We start from the raw sequence: 16,960 nt of genomic DNA on the forward strand, positions 1-16,960 counted from the left end.
ACTAAACTGGATTTCCTATCTAGTTGTCAACTGTGGAAAAAAAGAACACTGTCAGCATAAGCAGAAAGTAAGTGGAGAAAAATACTATCACGCTTAAGAAGGTCACCTGGTGGGGGCCCCACTAGCACTGAGTGGGGCCCTGGCTTCCATCTCTAGGTATGGGGTGTGGGGGAGGTCACTTGGGTCTAGGGATACAGCTCAGTGGCAGAGCACTTTCCTAGCATGCACAAGGCCCAGGGTTCTATACCCAGTACTGCAGAACAAAACAACAACCAACAAACCAGAAAGATCACTTAAAGTTTAGAACCTTTGCTCAGAAGTGGGGATAGGGCTAGAGACTGCCTTTAATGTCACTGGTTACTCATACCACATTTCCCTGGACCAGAAAAGATTTCACACCTTTCTCCTCAAATCTCTAAACTTCACCCACATCCACACTCAGCTGATGATTCTGCTTACAACCACTCTTAGGAAATTACAACAATCACAAGAGAACTGTAGATTCCCACCAGTGTGCCTACTTAAAACTGCACTCACATACTCTGCCTTCAAGCCCGTTGACTCAAACAACTATGTTCTTGTCTAAAGCACCCTCACTAGCATACTTTGCCCCATTCTCTTTTATCTACTGAAAAACCTTTGCTGCTACAGCTTTTCCCCTCACTCAATCACTCCCTTTGAATGCACACTGTTCTGTCCTGTTAATAAATAAATGTACATAGTTGTATTTCTTCCATCTTAAAGACCTCTTTATTCTGTGCATCTAGACTGCTCCTATTTTAGTTCTTTGCCTTGTTCCTTGGCTATGTAGCTTTGTCCATCCCCATTCCACGTAAACTACTTGTCCAGAACATCAATAACATACCGTCAACAGGGATCCATGTATGGTCCTCATCTTACCTCAGCAGTATTTTTTAACACCATGAAACTTTCCCTTCTTGAAATGCTTTCTTTCCTTGTTTATTACGGCTACCACACTCTCTTGATTTTCTGCCTCTCTACCTGGTGGGCATCTTTTTAGTCTCCTCTGCTAGCTTTCTCTATTCTCCTTGATTTCTTAACTCTGGAAAGCTAAGGCCCAGCCCTCAATACTGTTCTTCCTTCTATCTATCCTGACTCAGTTGGTAATCTTACCCACTCCACACTTTAAAACTACCTATATGCCAATGCCTGCCAAATTTAGGTCTTCAGTCTAAAACTTCCTCCTGAACTGCAGACTCATGTCAACAACTGCCAGTTTGACATTTCAACTAAGGTATATGATAGACACCTCAAACTTAAGTGTCCAAAATGGAATTCCTGATCTTCTCCCTCAAATCTGTTCTATCTGCAGATTACTTTTTCAGTTTATCCAAAGTTCATCCCACACCTGGTTGGGTCAAAATCCCAGTGTCATCCTTAAATCCTATTCTTCTCTCACACCTCATATCTGATGCATAGTAAATCCTGTTGGCTCCACCTTCAACATTCATCCAGAATTCAACTACTTTTTACCATCTCAAGGGCTACCACTGTGGTTAATGCTACCACCAAACTCTCTCATTGAATTTCCTCCTAATTGCTTTTCTTGCTTCTAAACTTTTGTCCTCATAGTCTATTCTGTTTTTTTAAAGAAAGGGTCTTTACTGCCCAAACTGGTAATGATCCTCCTGCCTTGAGCTTCCTGTTTAGCTGGGACTACAGGTATGGGCTACCATGTCTGGCTCTATATCTCAACAGAGTAGCTAGAATGCTTTTTAAAAACCTTTTACTATGAAAAAACCTACATAATAGAACACTATAATAAACTCTCTATATGCTCACCATCCAGCTTTAGTCAGATGGCCATTCTCGTTTCATCTCCATCTTCTCACAGTGCCCTGTTCTCTGTATTTTCATAACACAATATTATTTCTAAAAAAGATGTTGCTGGGTGTGGTAGTGTGCAACTGGAATCCCAGCAACTCAGGAGGCTGGGGCAGGAGGATTTCAAGTTCAATGTCAGCCTGGGCAATGTAGTAAGACCTTGTCTCAAAATAAAATAAAAAGGGTTGGGGATGTTTACTCAGAGGTAAAGTGCCTCTGAGTTCAATTTCCAGTGCTGAAAAAAAAATGATATCACTTGGCTACTTGAAACCTGGCAATGACTCCCTCTTAAACTCAGTGTAAAAACTAAAGATTTCTAAGGCTTCTGGAAGCCCTTACCAGGAACTGGCAAACTACGGTCCACAAACTAAATGCAGTTAGTCACTTGTTTTTTGTGGCCCATGAGCTAGGAATGGTGGGAAAAATTTAAAAAAAAAAAGAATTTTTTTTTTGCTGGTATTAGGGATTGAACTGAGGGGTGCTTTACCACTGAGCTACATCCCTAGTCCTTTAATTTTTTTTTTTAATGTTGAGATAGGATCTTGCTAAGTTGCCCAGGCTGGCCTCAAACTTATGATTCTCCTGCTTCAGCCTTCCAAGTAGTTGGGATTACAGGAATGTACCACCATGCCCAGCAAAAGAACAATATTTAGTGATATGTGAAAATTATACAAAATTTCTTTTCAGAGTCTATAAATAAAGTTTCATTGGGATATGGCCATGTTCCTTTGTTTAAGTACTGTATACTGCTGCCTTTGTGCCACAGAGGCAGTGTTTTAAGTAGTTGCAATCAAGATATATGGTTCACGAAGCCTAATGTATTTACTATCTGGCCATTTATTGCAAAAATTTGCCAACCCCTGCTGCAATCAATCAGGCCCGTGTAATCCCTTTAACCTTCTCTTCCTATATATTCCATTCTTGTCTCACTGGCCTCTTTTCAGTTGTTCAAACAGGCCAGATATACTCCTATCTTAAGGCCTTTGTAATGACTGTTCCTTCTGTCTAGAACACTATTACCCTAAACATCTGTATAGCTCTTTCTTTTGCCTTCAAGACTTGGATCAAATTGCCACTTACAAAATTAATCTTACTCTGACCATTCTATTTATACTTGTAACACATGCTCCCTTCCTTATATTCCCTATCTTTTTAACTATACTCCACAGTACAGTATTATTGTCATAGCACTTATCACCTTCAAATGTGCTGTTAAATATCTACTGCTTATGCTGGGCATGGTGGCATATGACTGTAATAACAGAGACTCAGGAGGCTGAGACAGGAGGATGGCAAGTTCAAGCCCAGTCTTAGCAACTTAGCAAGACCCTGTCTCAAAATAAAAAATAAAAAGGGTTGGGGATATACCTTAGTGGTAAAGTGCCCCTGGTTTCAATGCCTAGTACCTCAAAAAATGTATCTACTGTTTATTATCTACTTCTCTCAACTAAAAGTAAGTTCCATAGTATATGATTCTTTTTGGTTCACTGTCAGACTCAATGCCTATTACACAATCAGGTATAAATATGTTGCTTTTTTCTTTTTGCAGTACAGGGGATTGAACCCAGGGCCTTGTGCATGCTAGACAGGCACTCTACTGCTACATGTAGAATAAATATAATTCCTTATAATCAAAAGTTTGGGCTGGAGATGCAGTTCAGTAGTAGAACACTTGCCTAGCATGGGTAAAGACCCAGGTTCAATCCCAAGCACGATAAAAATAAAGTTTAAGAGTCTCAATGTGGTAAGATCTTTATAAAATGAAAAATCTGAATCCTAAGTCATGAAAATAAGAACCATTGCCTTGCAGATGAGAAATTTCTTCCAAAATGTTCCATCCATCTGTTTATCTATCATCTACTTACCAATCTAATGTTATTGTCTGTCTGTCACGTCAGGGTGTGGGATCTAAGGATGATAAAGTCTGAGCTAACAGTCTAATGGGGAGGATAAAACTTGTAGATTAATAAGTGTAACACAAGGCAGGATGTAAGAATGCAGGGCTGTAATGCAAACCCAGGTCTGCTAAGGTCAAGTCAATGTTTTCTCTTGACACAGTCATGTTGCCAATTATTAACAATTGTAAAAATATTTTTTGTGGTGCCGTGGATTGAACCCAGGGCCTTATACATGCTAGGCAAGCACCCTACCACTGAACTATATCCCCAGCTCCTAAAGATAATCTGAAAATAGTAAAAATAGGGTGAAAATGCAGGTACCACAATAAGGAAAATTAGTAAATTACTGGATGGAAATTCAATGTCTTATAAAATGATTAAAAATTATAAAAATAGAAAATATTTTACTTTTCAGTGGGGGAAAATGTGTATCACCAACTTATCTATGGTACAATAAAAGATGGATTATTTATTCAATAAACACTAATTTAGCACTAACAACAGCATTATACTTTGTGCCAAGGGAAATTCACAGAAGAATGATGCACAATCTTGGTCCTCAAGGGGAACCACATATGGGGAGCAACCAGGACAGAACTTAGATAAACATGAACAGGTAATATGTTAGGGCAGTAAATCCCAGACTGTTTTCCTTTATATTTGTTAAAGTGCTATAGTTAAGATAAATAAAACCAGTCAAAAAATGATTAAAAAGCAAGGGAAAGCATTCAATTATGTCAGAGCCTGGACCACATTGTCATGCCAGACAGCAAGGAGCCTCATGAAACACCTGGAGCCACTGTTCTAAACTATGACATTATATGGCCCTTTTTCTGTGAAGGTCAGCAAGCAAAGTGAACTCCAACCATCCTGTTGCTCATTTGCAGGTCTGAGGAGTCGAAGGTCAGTCTTTCATTCCCTCTTGCCTGCTGAGCTACCTTACTATGCCTGGAATAGAAAGTGAAATGCATTATGGAAAGTGAGATTTAAAGAGTAAACTTTTGTGCCACTGCTGGATGTAACCGGCCTTTACCAGTTTTAGCTACATGCCCTGTCCAACTGCTACTACTGGGTACCATACCAGCTACTAGCAGCTAAATTCCTATGTGCCAAATATCCTAGAAAATCTTACTTGCATCACCATATACCATAAATGTGCCTACTGAAATGACTTTCAAAACTAACCACCAGAATTTATCCTTTCAAATATATCTCCCTCTACTAAAATGGCTACATAGCTCAGCAACAGGGTCATCCATCAAATCATCCTGGATCTCAAGCCCATTTACAGTTAGTGGGTGAGCCACACAAGAATACAAGTTGCTCGTTTTAGAATTATAGCTTATTTCCACCCAGGATGTGGTCATTCAGCTTCAGAGCTCAGTTAACTCATCAGCTCTGACAGCAAAGGATGGAGAATATTTCTTTTTGAGACAAGGTCTCACCATGTTGCCCAGGTTGGCCTTGAACTCCTGGACTCAAGTGATTCTCTTGCTTCAGTCTCCTGAGTAGTTGGGAACACCAACATACACCACTGTGCCCAGCAACCACTATGAATATTGAAAATATGCCGAAGAGTCCAGAGGCAACATCCAAAAAGGGAATTTCCAGAAATGGTCTATAAAATGTCAGAACCCTAGAAGTGAATGGGTAGACTCTTGAATGACTTTTCAGTTAATAGAACTCCTCATTAGCAGGGTGTGTCTGATCAATTTGACTTTAGCTCACTTCACCATTTGTCATGGGCACTTACCTGAATACAAGCTCCTATCTTCACCTTGCACAGATTGCAAACTAAGGCCCACCGGCTGGGTGGGATGTGGGAGATCTTTGTGATTGGTTCCATCCTCTCGGGACAAGCAATGCTGACCTAGAAATAAATTATCATCATAAGGCAGAGGCAACAATGCATCTCAGAAATACCTCTCACAAACCATGAATGATTTTTTTCTTTTGGGGTACTGGGGATTGAATCCAGGGACACTTAACCACTGAACCACATCCCCAACTCTTTTTTAAAATTTTTAATTTTTTTTTGGTGGGGGTTACTGGGGATTGAACTCAGCATCACTCAACTACTGAGCCAAATCCCCTGCCCTATTTTGTATTTTATTTAGAGACAGGCTCTTACTGAGTAGCTTAGCACCTTGCTTTTGCTGAGGCTGGCTTTGCACTCGTGATCCTTCTACCTCAGCCTCCCAAGTTGCTGGGATTAAGGTATGTGCCACCACTCCTGGCTAAATGATGTTATATGAAGCTCATAATGTCAAAATAATGAGGTAAGTCACATCTTTCAAGGTTAATACAAAACAAAGAATAAACAAAATCTGTCTCTACCCACTGCTTGGTCCTTCAGTCTTTTCTAGTAATGTAAATGATTCAATACAAGATGAGAGGGCAGGAGTGTAAATGAGGCATGGTTACCTTAATGAATCAAAGATATCTACCTTTACTTAGGAACCAAAGAAAGCTACTAAGGAAAGAAATTAAAATCCACAAGGTCTAGCACCTGTTGTATGCCAGAAATGGTGACATATGCCTCTTTTTTCATTTAATCAAATAAGGGTAAAAATAGGCAGTGACAAGTCCTTACATTTGGTTTACAAAGTACAATATTGGAAAACAGTAGCAGAATATTTGTGTAATGAAGATAATGCAGCATGTAAGGAGAAAAGATGAGGATGATAACATTTCCAAACCAAATTTTTAAAATTACATAACTACCATCAGCTTACCCTACTTCCTCAGCCTAAGTACCTTGAAGTGAATTTAGTCTTTAGGAAAGTGCTGAAAGGAAAAGGATGAAAACATTCTTTTCTAAATGAAATTAATAGGTCAAGCAACTTCTGGTAAAAAGTATTTTCAATTTGTTTTACAAACATACATGCAACTTTCTAAGAGAGAAAACAACTTTAAAAAGTGAAGAACTATTAAATAAAGATGGTCAAACTAGTACAAGTTTTATCCATATCAGGAAACAGGGATCCTGAATACTCCAAAAGGCAAAGGAAATCAGGAATGTTTGAAATCATAAGAGAATGTTCATAGCTGACAAAGCATATTACACTTTTAAAGAACTCTTCCTGAGTCATGTTGCAGACTTGTATGAGTTAACAGAGATGGGGGATTTGCTGTTGGAAACCATTCACTCTCAGGTCAGAAACCTGGGTTTAATGTTATATGTCTATTAGCTGGATATGATGATGAGAATGATGATTTGGTACGAGGGATTGAACTCAGTGATGCTTACCCACCAAGCCACATCCCCGGTTCTTTTTATTTTGAGGCAGGGTCTCACTAAATTGTTTAGGGCCTTGCTAAAATGCTGAGGCTGACCTCAAACTTGTGATCACCCTGCCTTAGCCACCTGAGTTGCTGGGATTATCACCATGTCAGGCCAGCTGGATATTCTTAGTGAGAAAAAGAAACTGCTCCTAAACATTTTTAAAAATATTGATATGTATAATCATAAGGATACAAAATTTAGGCATGTGTCACCATGTCCACCCAGCTAGCTGGATGCTTTTAGTGAGAAAGGAAATTGTCCTCAAATATTTTTTTAAATATGTGTATAGTCATAAGAATACAAAATAATGTATCTAGGACATTCAGTTTAATTCTGTGAGCTTGATTATTAGACAGTAACTTTCCTGGAATCAATAGTAACAAAATTAAATCCAGAGAAATTTTAAAGGAGAATCAATTACTAATAATATTATCAGTTTCCCATTAACTGAATTCCATAGTCTCTCTTGTAATGGAGTTAATCTCCTTAACACATTTTTCTGGTTTAGATAGGGATTGGGGAGAGGGTGTGAGTGAGATGTCCAAACGGCTTTTAAAAAAGGTAGTTAGACCAGCACTATGGCACATGCCTACAACCCCAGTGACCTGGGAGGTTGAGGCAAGAGGATCACAAGTTCAAGGCCAACTTTGGCAACTTAACAAGACCTTACCTCAAAATAAAAATTAAAGCCAGGCATAGTGGCATACATCTGTAATCCCAGCAGTTCAGAGCCTGACACAGGAGGATTGCCAGTCTTAGCAATTTAGCAAGGCCCTAAGCAACTTAGCAAGACCCTGTCTCCAAATAAAAAATAAAAAATGGGCTGGGGCTGGGGCTGGGGCTGTAGCTGTAGCTCAGTGGTAGAATGCTTACTTCACATGTGTGAGGCACTGGGTTTGATCCTCAGCACTACATGAAAAATAAATAATAGATATTGTGTCCATCTACAGCTAAAAAAATACTTTTAAAAAACGGGCTGGGGATGTGGCTCAGTGGTTAAGTGCCCCTGGGTTCAATCCCTGGTGCCAAAATAAATAAAATAAAATAAAATAAAAAAATAAAATAAAATAAAATAAATAAAAAAATAAAATAAAATAAAATTAAATAAAATTAAATTAAAATAAATAAATTAAAATAAATAAAAAAATAAAATAAAAAAAATAAAATAAAAAAATAAAATAAAATAAAATATAAAATAAAATGGGCTGGGGGATGTAGCTCAGAGGTAGAACACACCTGCATCTAAGAAGGATCAGACATAGCTCCAGTGGAAGCATTATTACCTCAGAAACACTGGCAAATATGAAACTCTCCATTGTAAAACTGTCAGTTTAAATGTTGTGGGGGCAGGTTGGAGGTGAGGTACCCTGGAGAAAATGGCCTCAGTCTTGGATGATTTCTCACCTCTGGAATCCACAGGGCACAGCTGACATGAGCCCATTTAGTCCCTGTTCTGGTAGTCTTCATTGCTCCGCCTTTCTTTGGACATAGCAGACATTGTGGATGAATGCCCAGGACACAGGAGCGACACAGCCAGCTGCCTTCTGGGACCTTGAGGATGCCATAGCAGGCCTGGAAGCATGAGGATGAGAAGGAAGAATGGTTAGCATCTTTGTACTAGGGTCCACGTCTATTCTAATACACAGTCAAGCGTACCCTCTGCTTTTGGGAGAAAGTCAAATAAAGCCAAATATGTTTAAATCCAGGATTGAGATATTTAAAAACACTCAAAGGCAAATTCCAGCATCTGAACTAAGATCAGTATGTCTGACCAAGAGAACTGAATTTAAGGATGACAATAAGACTAGGAGGATATACTCCCAAAGGCTAGCCCAATCTGTTACATGAGAGTTGTTATTACAGATTTTTTTGCCTCTGTTTTCTAAAGCTTCTTCAGAGTTTATTAGTCAGCCAAACACTTATTGAATATCTTCTACATATCATGCACTGTAATGATCAAGAAAAAACTGTTAGGAAATAAACAATGAAACTTCTGAAAAGTAAATAAACTAATGTTTATCAAGAATCTAATAGTGCCTGGTATATAAAAAGCACTCAGCAAATTGTAGTAATTATTTATGTGAGTTGAAAAAATGGGACTTGTATTCTTGAAGAATTAAGAATCCATGTTGGGTAAGTGTATGTGGAAAGGGACTACAGGTGGCCTTTAGGACCTACTAGAAACCTCAAGGATCTGAGAGGGGCCTCCTCTTAACAACTAGTGAAAAGTTGGGGTCTTCAATCATACAAAGAAATTAATTCTGCCAACAGCTTGCCCAAACTTGGAAACAAAACATTGCCTCTAGTTGAGCCTCTAGATAACAGCTCATCCTAGCTGAGACCTTGACTGCACCCTGTACCTCTGGGCAGAGGGCCTGTCTAGGCTGTGCATAGATTCCTGACCCATGGGCACTGTGATAAATAAACGTGTATGTTTTAGTTGCTAAATGTGTACTGATTTGTTATTCAGCAAAGGAAAAAAATGGTACTTGTATATGAATCTTGAATAGAGTATTACAGTAACCACAATAATCTCCCATAAATTTTGGAAGCTGCTTCAAATCCTTTATGGAATAAATTCAGAAAAATAAATGAACAACTGGTGTGGTGGAAGATTAGTTTGAAAAATATTCTAGATTTCTTTTTCTCTATTTTCAATATCATTCATCTTTTCCTTCTAACTACTCTACTCTCACTATTTGAGAGTAAATCTAGGGGACACCTGGTTCCCCATGTGACTTGGTACACCTTTCATTGCTATCTTTTTCAATATGGCAGCTTCAAAGTCTCTTTAGGCCCCATGAGATGCATCTTCAGGTCAGATTCAAGTTATAAATTTACCATCATATCTGCACTCACCCCCAAACTTGCTCCTTTCCAAAACCCTTTCTTTCTATATCCTGCTGTGCTTCCCAAAATTCCTGGAGCGATAGTACCCACTTGCCTTCATGGAATAGCTTTAGTGCTTCTTATTCCTCCCTACAGAGTAGCCTAGAGATTCTGCCTTTCCTTTCTATCCCCACCTCCACCACTACTACTCTATCCAAGTTCTCATCACACCATGCCTGGATTGATTTATTTCTAAATTTTCTTCCTCCCACTTCATAATTAAAACCCTTTTGCTATTTGGCTTCCAAATTCTTTCCATTAAAACAAATACTTCATATTATTGCACAGAGGCAAACCTTCCAGGATTTCTTTTGCTCTTACCTGCCCCTTACTCATATGAAGTGTGGCTACTATCTAAGGTGTGTTTTGTTGTGCTAACAAGCTAAGAATGTTTTTCACATTTTAATGGGGTTATGAGAAGAAGAAAAAGAACAATATGGAGTACAGACTGTAAGTGGTTGGCAAAGTCTGAAATATTTACTATTTGGTCCTTTAAAGAAAAAGTTTGCTGGCCCTTGATCTAAGCTTGTGGCTGCTCACACATCACTTTTGTTCCCACGTCCCACCACATTCAAACACAGTATCCCTGACTGGGGCAGGCAGGCCTCTTAAGTTTTTCAGCCATTCTAATTCTCATGTCCATGTGTCTGTCTAGGCAATTCCCTGCTTTACACTGTCAGCCCCTCCTTACACAGTCAGATCTTTCACATCTTTTCACAGACTCTAGGCTCCTCCAAGAACCCTGCTCAGGTCATGGTAGCCCATTTTGTCTGCTCCACTGCCTTATTCCCATTCTCTACTACAGGCATACAGTAAGTATCATGTATCCTTTTTCTTCATTTTTGCTGTCATGTTTCATCTCCTCAGTGAGACTACACTGGGGGTGGGGTTTTCATCATCATTTACCTTTCATGCACCCAAGCTGAGCTCAAGTAGGTGGTTTGGTAGAATGAATTAACTTAGCTCAAGAACTCAAGTTGGACTCCAAGTAGGCTGCTCTCATGACACTGGGGCATCATTTTTATAGGGTTCCTAACCTTTGAAGCCCTCCTTTAAACTGAGCCTAGAATGTTTGCCAGAAAATGAAAGCAAGCTTATTCTCTTAAATAGAGCCTCTTTCAGAATGGCAGAAGAGAAGCTACTGGCTGCTTCTAAGAATGCCCTTTATCTTCTACTGGGCAGAATGAGCCCTCTGTAGGACTTATTCATGGCCATAAGATTATAAAAGCTTGCATTTCATAGCAGTGGTTCTTAACCTGTTATAGACCATAAAATGAATAATCTTGTGAAGTTTGAGAAAAAACATACATTACATTTTACACATAATTTCAGGGGTCAATAAACTCAGTGTCAAATAATTATATTCATGATAGATATAAAAACTTTAAGAGCATGTACCTTAGGCAAATTTACTGATCTTAAACTAAATGTTCAATATTTTGGTTAGGAAGCAGAAAACAAACAGGGATTTGGAATGGTCAATTTTCACATTTTTCTGTAGATATAAATTAAATGTTAAACTCTAAAGTTTGGGGCTGGGGTTGTAGCTCAGTGGTAGAGCACTTATCTAGCATGTATGAGGCACTGGGTTTGATTTTCAGCACCGCATATGAATAAATAAAATAAAGGTCCACTGACAACTAAAAAAAATTTTTAAAAAACCTCTAAAGTCTGATATACACTTCTCTCCTAAAGTACTAACCATGAGTATATTTTTGTCACTGAGGAAAAAATACTGGGCACAATATGGTGGAGTAAAGAAGAAACATCATGTTTAACAAATTCAGTTGTCAATGTCTCCATTCTGTTAGGAAGTAAACCAAATCTTCCAAATCATAAAGTCATTTTTCGGCCAACAGAGGGAGCTCTTACCTAAGCAGCTCTTTTGAATCCAAGTGAAGATACTCTGGAAGAATCACTTTTATATGAAGTTTTAAATATATTCCAAATTCCCAGTTTTTTTTAATTTTTTTTTTTGCAGGGGGGACCAGAGATTGAACCCAGGGTTGCTTAACCACTGAGTCACATCTCCAGACCTTTTAAGATTTTGAGACAGGGTCTCACTAAATTGCTTACAGCCTCATTATATTGCCAAGGCTAGACCTGAACTTGCGATCCTCCTGCATCAGCCTCTGGAGCCACTGGGATTACAGGCTTGCACTAGCATGCCTGGCAAATTCCCAGCTTTAATACATATCAGTTTATATTCTGCAAGGCCTGGTCAGTTGCTATTGTCATATCTTTCTATGTGACGAAGGGATATCATTTATAGTCATCACTGGATGTGTTTTCAAAACAAAAGACTTGCTTTTGGGGAGAATTATTATGCTACCTTTGATTTTGTTAGTTAACCTGAAAATAATTCCTTAATATTTTGTCACAATTGCAAAGGATAAATATAGAAAACATACACAGATGACCTTTATCCTGTTCCCTTTAAGTCTCCTAAAAATCACTGATTGTTTATCTGAAATCTGTATGGTGAGAAACATTAGGAAATTCAGAATTGTTCTGATCTCAAGAAGTAATACAGTATATACGTGGTATACTACCTAACTGTATTGGGACCAAGGGCACTACTGTATAATTGAATACGTTAATACATCTCTAATGAAATATATGATTATTTGCACAAAATAAAGACTATAAATGGCCTCATATTGGGTGAGTTCTGGTATTGTCCCCAAATCTGATTAGTGAACAAATTCAGCAAAAAGTGCACTTTTCAGAGCTTTGTAATTTTGGAATTGTAGAGAAGGGACCATGAATCAGTATCATTTTAGAGGATACAGATAAATAAAAAAAGACTAAATTGGTCAATGACAATTCAGAGTATATTTTACATACAGAGGGTTAGGTTAGGTGGCCCACAGAATTAAAACAAAATCTTTTTCTTTGGAATTGGCGGTTGAACCTAGGGGTGCTTTACCAGTGAGCTACATCTCCAGCCCTTTTTATTTTGAGACAGGGTTTTGCTAAATTGCTGAGGCTGGCCTTGAAGTTGTGATCCTCCTGCCTCAGCCTCCAGAATTGCTGAGATCACAGGCATGCATTACCACACCTGGCTAAAACAAAATCTTAAGCCTTGTTTGCTCCCTATCTCCTACGTTACTTGGTCTAATTATTTTACTAATTTTAGCCAGAATGATCTTTCCAAAATACAAATCATTTGCTTCAGGGTTGATGGGACAAAACAATAATTCCTTAATTTGTCAGAAGATACTTCACATGTGTCTCCTGTGTCCTTCTCTTCCCTCAGTTTTCAGGCTTTCTCTACTCCAGTACTCCACTTTGTAGTTCTGAAGTACTCAGAAGTGTCTCCCAAACACTTTGCTTACTCTCACTACCTGCTGTATGTTCTCCTCTCTGCCTTGTTGGTTTACCTGACATCTCCTTTGGTCATTAAAATTCAGCATGGATGACACTTCCTCAAGTTGTCCTTGACTCCCTTGCATTTTCATAGCAGCATGAATTTATATCTATAAATACGCTTGGCATACTATGCTAAATTGGCAGTTTCCTTGTAGTTCTTACACCAGACTATGTTATTCCTGGGAGCACAGAGCATATCTGCCTTTTATCACTGACTGTGTCCTATACACACAGCACAGTCCTAGCACGTGGGTGGTGCTGAGCACTTAGGGTCTACTAGATAAATTAATGACATAAATGGTTTAAACACACAACAGGTTCAGAAGAGAGAAAATCACTTAGGATAAGGGTAGAAAAGGTCGAGAAAGGGTATGAATTAGATCTTGGAAGATATGTAAATTTTTGATAGCTGGAGGTGGGAGAAGACATTTTCAAATTGGCACATGGCTGAAACTTGGAGACAGGACAATGTCAGCAATATTCATCATTGTATTATAAGTAACCTTATTTTGCTAGAGCAAAGAACTTGTGAAGGCAGGAGAAAGGACAGAGCTGAAAGGAGTGTTGATAATCATTAATTAAAAGGTCAGTGTGATAGAAAGAATGACAAAAACCTAGCTTAGGTAAAGTCACTTAACTTCTTCTGATATTGTGTGTAAAGCTAAGAAGTTAAATAGCCCTTTAGAGTCCTAAAGTTCTGTGATTTCTAAAAGTGGGGTAGACCTAGCTACCTGGGAGTAGTACATTTGGGGATAGTGAGGGCCGTGGGTACCAAGATGAGGAGTCCAACATTCCATCTATAGGAAGTGAAAACTCACTCATGTTACTGACCTTGGGTGTACCTGACGATGTTGTAGTAATTCCAGAGAGAGACTCCCAGGCAGCCAGCATGGGAACCCTCTGTGGGAAATCAATAGGGGAATTCCAATGGTCTGAGCATGAAGTGACATAATAAAAGACCTGAATTTAGCTTCCTGGGGTAAACTTGATAGTTGAGACATCTCAGGGATCATAAGAAGTATTTTTTCTAGAAGAAATACTGAAGAACAGTCAGGCCAAAGTCTTATTTTCACTCAAATGCAAGCTGCTACCCAGATATGAGTACTGGAGATTATATTGAACTTTTGAAAGGCTGACCGTGGGAAGGTGGTGGTCTCCATTCTCACTAACCTGATGCACACAGATGTTACACTTATCACAGAATACCATATCATTCCCTTCTTCACTGTCTGGAGACCGGCACACATCACAGATCACATCTTCATCATACTCTATGCCTAGCCCTTCCTCTGTCTCAATAGCATGGTTCATATTTTCATGGCAATGGCGTTCCAGGACTTCTACTGTCTTTTCCATAAGAGTCTCATCAACTGGCCCATAACCTGCACAGAAATACAAACAATCAATCAACCTGTCAGTCAGCTGTCATTCCCAAATCAGCTACTGTGAGCCCAGTGCAAGGGTAGGTGGGATTCTACAGGAGAAAACATATTTTTGTCCCCTGCTCTATAAAAACTCTGAGTTTAAAAAGTCTTGTATTAGAGCTACTCTTTCATTTACCTAAAATACATATTAGCACTTGACATATGAAAGGAGTAACACATTTTACCGTATTTTTAGAAGTCTACCAGCCCTATGAATTTTTTTTGTCTAAATCCTAGTCAATCTCCTAAACTCTCTCCATTTTCCCTTATTCCCAAGCTTTGTAATTTTGAACACTTTAATTTGTAGTGTAATAAAATAACTAAATCACATGATTATTTGTACATAAACAGTTCTTAGAGAGCTAGCTTCAATAAGCTTATCTAATGGTTATATAAGGAAGTTTTCAGTTTTAAGTCATAAAAGGAAGTTATAGGGACTATGTGTACATGATTAAACATATAAAATATTTTGTTTTCCAAACTTGATTTTTAAAAAATTCAATACCACTTTCAATGGCAAACTAATATAAACCTATTAGCATTCATAAATATCTGACTGCAATTCTAAAATTACCTTTTTGTTTCTGGATTCCTCTTTTCTTCTATACTTTTACTTTCTCTTAGCCTTCCACATTTAATTTAAGCTAAAGGATTCATATGGCAGATGTTGGTAATAACTAAACATTTTTCTTCTTAGGAGGAACAATGATTTTGTGAGAACACATATATACTCATTCTAACAGCTTGTAAACTCAGGAGTAATTCTCAAAACGATCCAGGACAAAATATTCAAGAATTCCACTTCATTTGTAATGTAAGACTTGATTCTAAGGATCTTTGGAATTCCTTACAAACTACTTTTTAATGTAGCTACTTATGAAACAAAAAACTACATAGGCCTTATGTTTCATTTTTCCAGCCAAGACTACATATATATATATATATTATATATATATGTATATTTTATATATATATATATATATAATGTATGTATAAATAATAAAGGAGTAGAGTGTCTGGTTAAGAGAACTTGGATTCCAACTTTACCTAATATTAGTTGTGTAAACTTTCACAAGTCATTTATTCTTTTTGGGGTTTAGTGTTCTTATCTATAAAGTAAAGATAATAATAACAAATTCACTGATTTGTTGAGGATAAAATAATATTCATACATTGCATAGTATAATGCCAGTACATAGTAAGCAGCACTGAATTTATACATTTCTTTCTTCTCTCTCTTTCTTTTTTGGTACTGGACATTAAACCTGGGGGTACTTTACCACTGTGCTACATCTCTAGCTCTTTTTTTAGTTGGTGGGGGGAACTGGGGATTGAACTCAGGGGCACTCAACCAACTGAGGCATATCCCCAGCCCTATTTTGTATTTTATTTAGAGATGGAATCTCACTGAGTTGCTTAGCACCTCGCTTTTGCTGAGGCTGGCTTTGAATGCATGATCCTCCTTGTCTCAGTTCTCCCCTGCAGCCACTGAGATTATAGGTGTGTGCCACCACTCCTGGATCTAGCCCTTTTAATTTTTTATTTTGAGAAAAGTTCTTGCTAAGTTGCTGAGGCTATCCTTGAACTTGCAATCTTCCTGTGTCAGTCTCCTGAGTCACTGGGATTACAAGTGTATGCCACAATTTCTGGTTACCTAAAAATTTCTTAACTAAACCCCCAAATACTTAATTTAACATTGTTTCTAGAAATTTGCTTTAAGCTCCTAGAAGTGTCACTACAATATCATTCACCCTAAAGGAAAACTTGAGATAAGGCAAGTCCTATTTCAAAATTCTCCTAAGCTAAATGCAATGTGGTTTCCTGGATGGGATCCGGGAACAGAAAAAGGCCAGGAATGGAAAAAAACTGTGAAATCCCAATATAGTCTGGAGTTTAGTTAATAGTAATATGCCTGTGTTGATTTCTTAGTTTTGACAAATGGACCACTGCAAAGTAAGATGTTAACATTAAGGAACTGAAACTGTGTGAGGTGTACATGGGAACTCTCGAAACTGAATGTGCAACTTCTCTGAAAATCAAACTATTCCAAAATAAAAAATTTATTAAAAAGAAATTAATTATAAAAGTATCAAAGGGTCCTTGTCATAGGTGGTTTCATACCAAAGGCAGCACTATGATGATTGCACTATCTACGAATGGTACATGTTTCACTTGTACCACCACACATTGAGCCAGCAGTCCATCTGATTATGCCCCTGTACTTTGATTTTCCATCTGTCAGTCTT

General features: G+C 38.1%; 1 protein-coding gene across 13 annotated transcripts in view; it reads right to left on the reverse strand.

The window, feature by feature from the left end:
• The window catches only part of JADE3 (jade family PHD finger 3), a 136,783-nt gene that overhangs the window by 16,008 nt on the left and 103,815 nt on the right, over positions 1-16,960 (reverse strand). For all 13 annotated transcript variants that reach the window (XM_079123499.1, XM_079123507.1, XM_079123502.1 and 10 more), the window contains 3 exons: positions 14,461-14,672; positions 8,434-8,601; positions 5,497-5,613 (listed from right to left, as the gene is read on the reverse strand). In XM_079123499.1, the coding sequence (XP_078979625.1) occupies positions 5,497-5,613; positions 8,434-8,601; positions 14,461-14,672 (497 nt within the window). The remainder of the gene's footprint in view (positions 1-5,496; positions 5,614-8,433; positions 8,602-14,460; positions 14,673-16,960) is intronic.

The sequence above is a fragment of the Sciurus vulgaris genome, assembly GCF_902686455.1.
Source record: "Sciurus vulgaris genome assembly, chromosome: X".
NCBI lineage: Eukaryota > Metazoa > Chordata > Mammalia > Rodentia > Sciuridae > Sciurus > Sciurus vulgaris.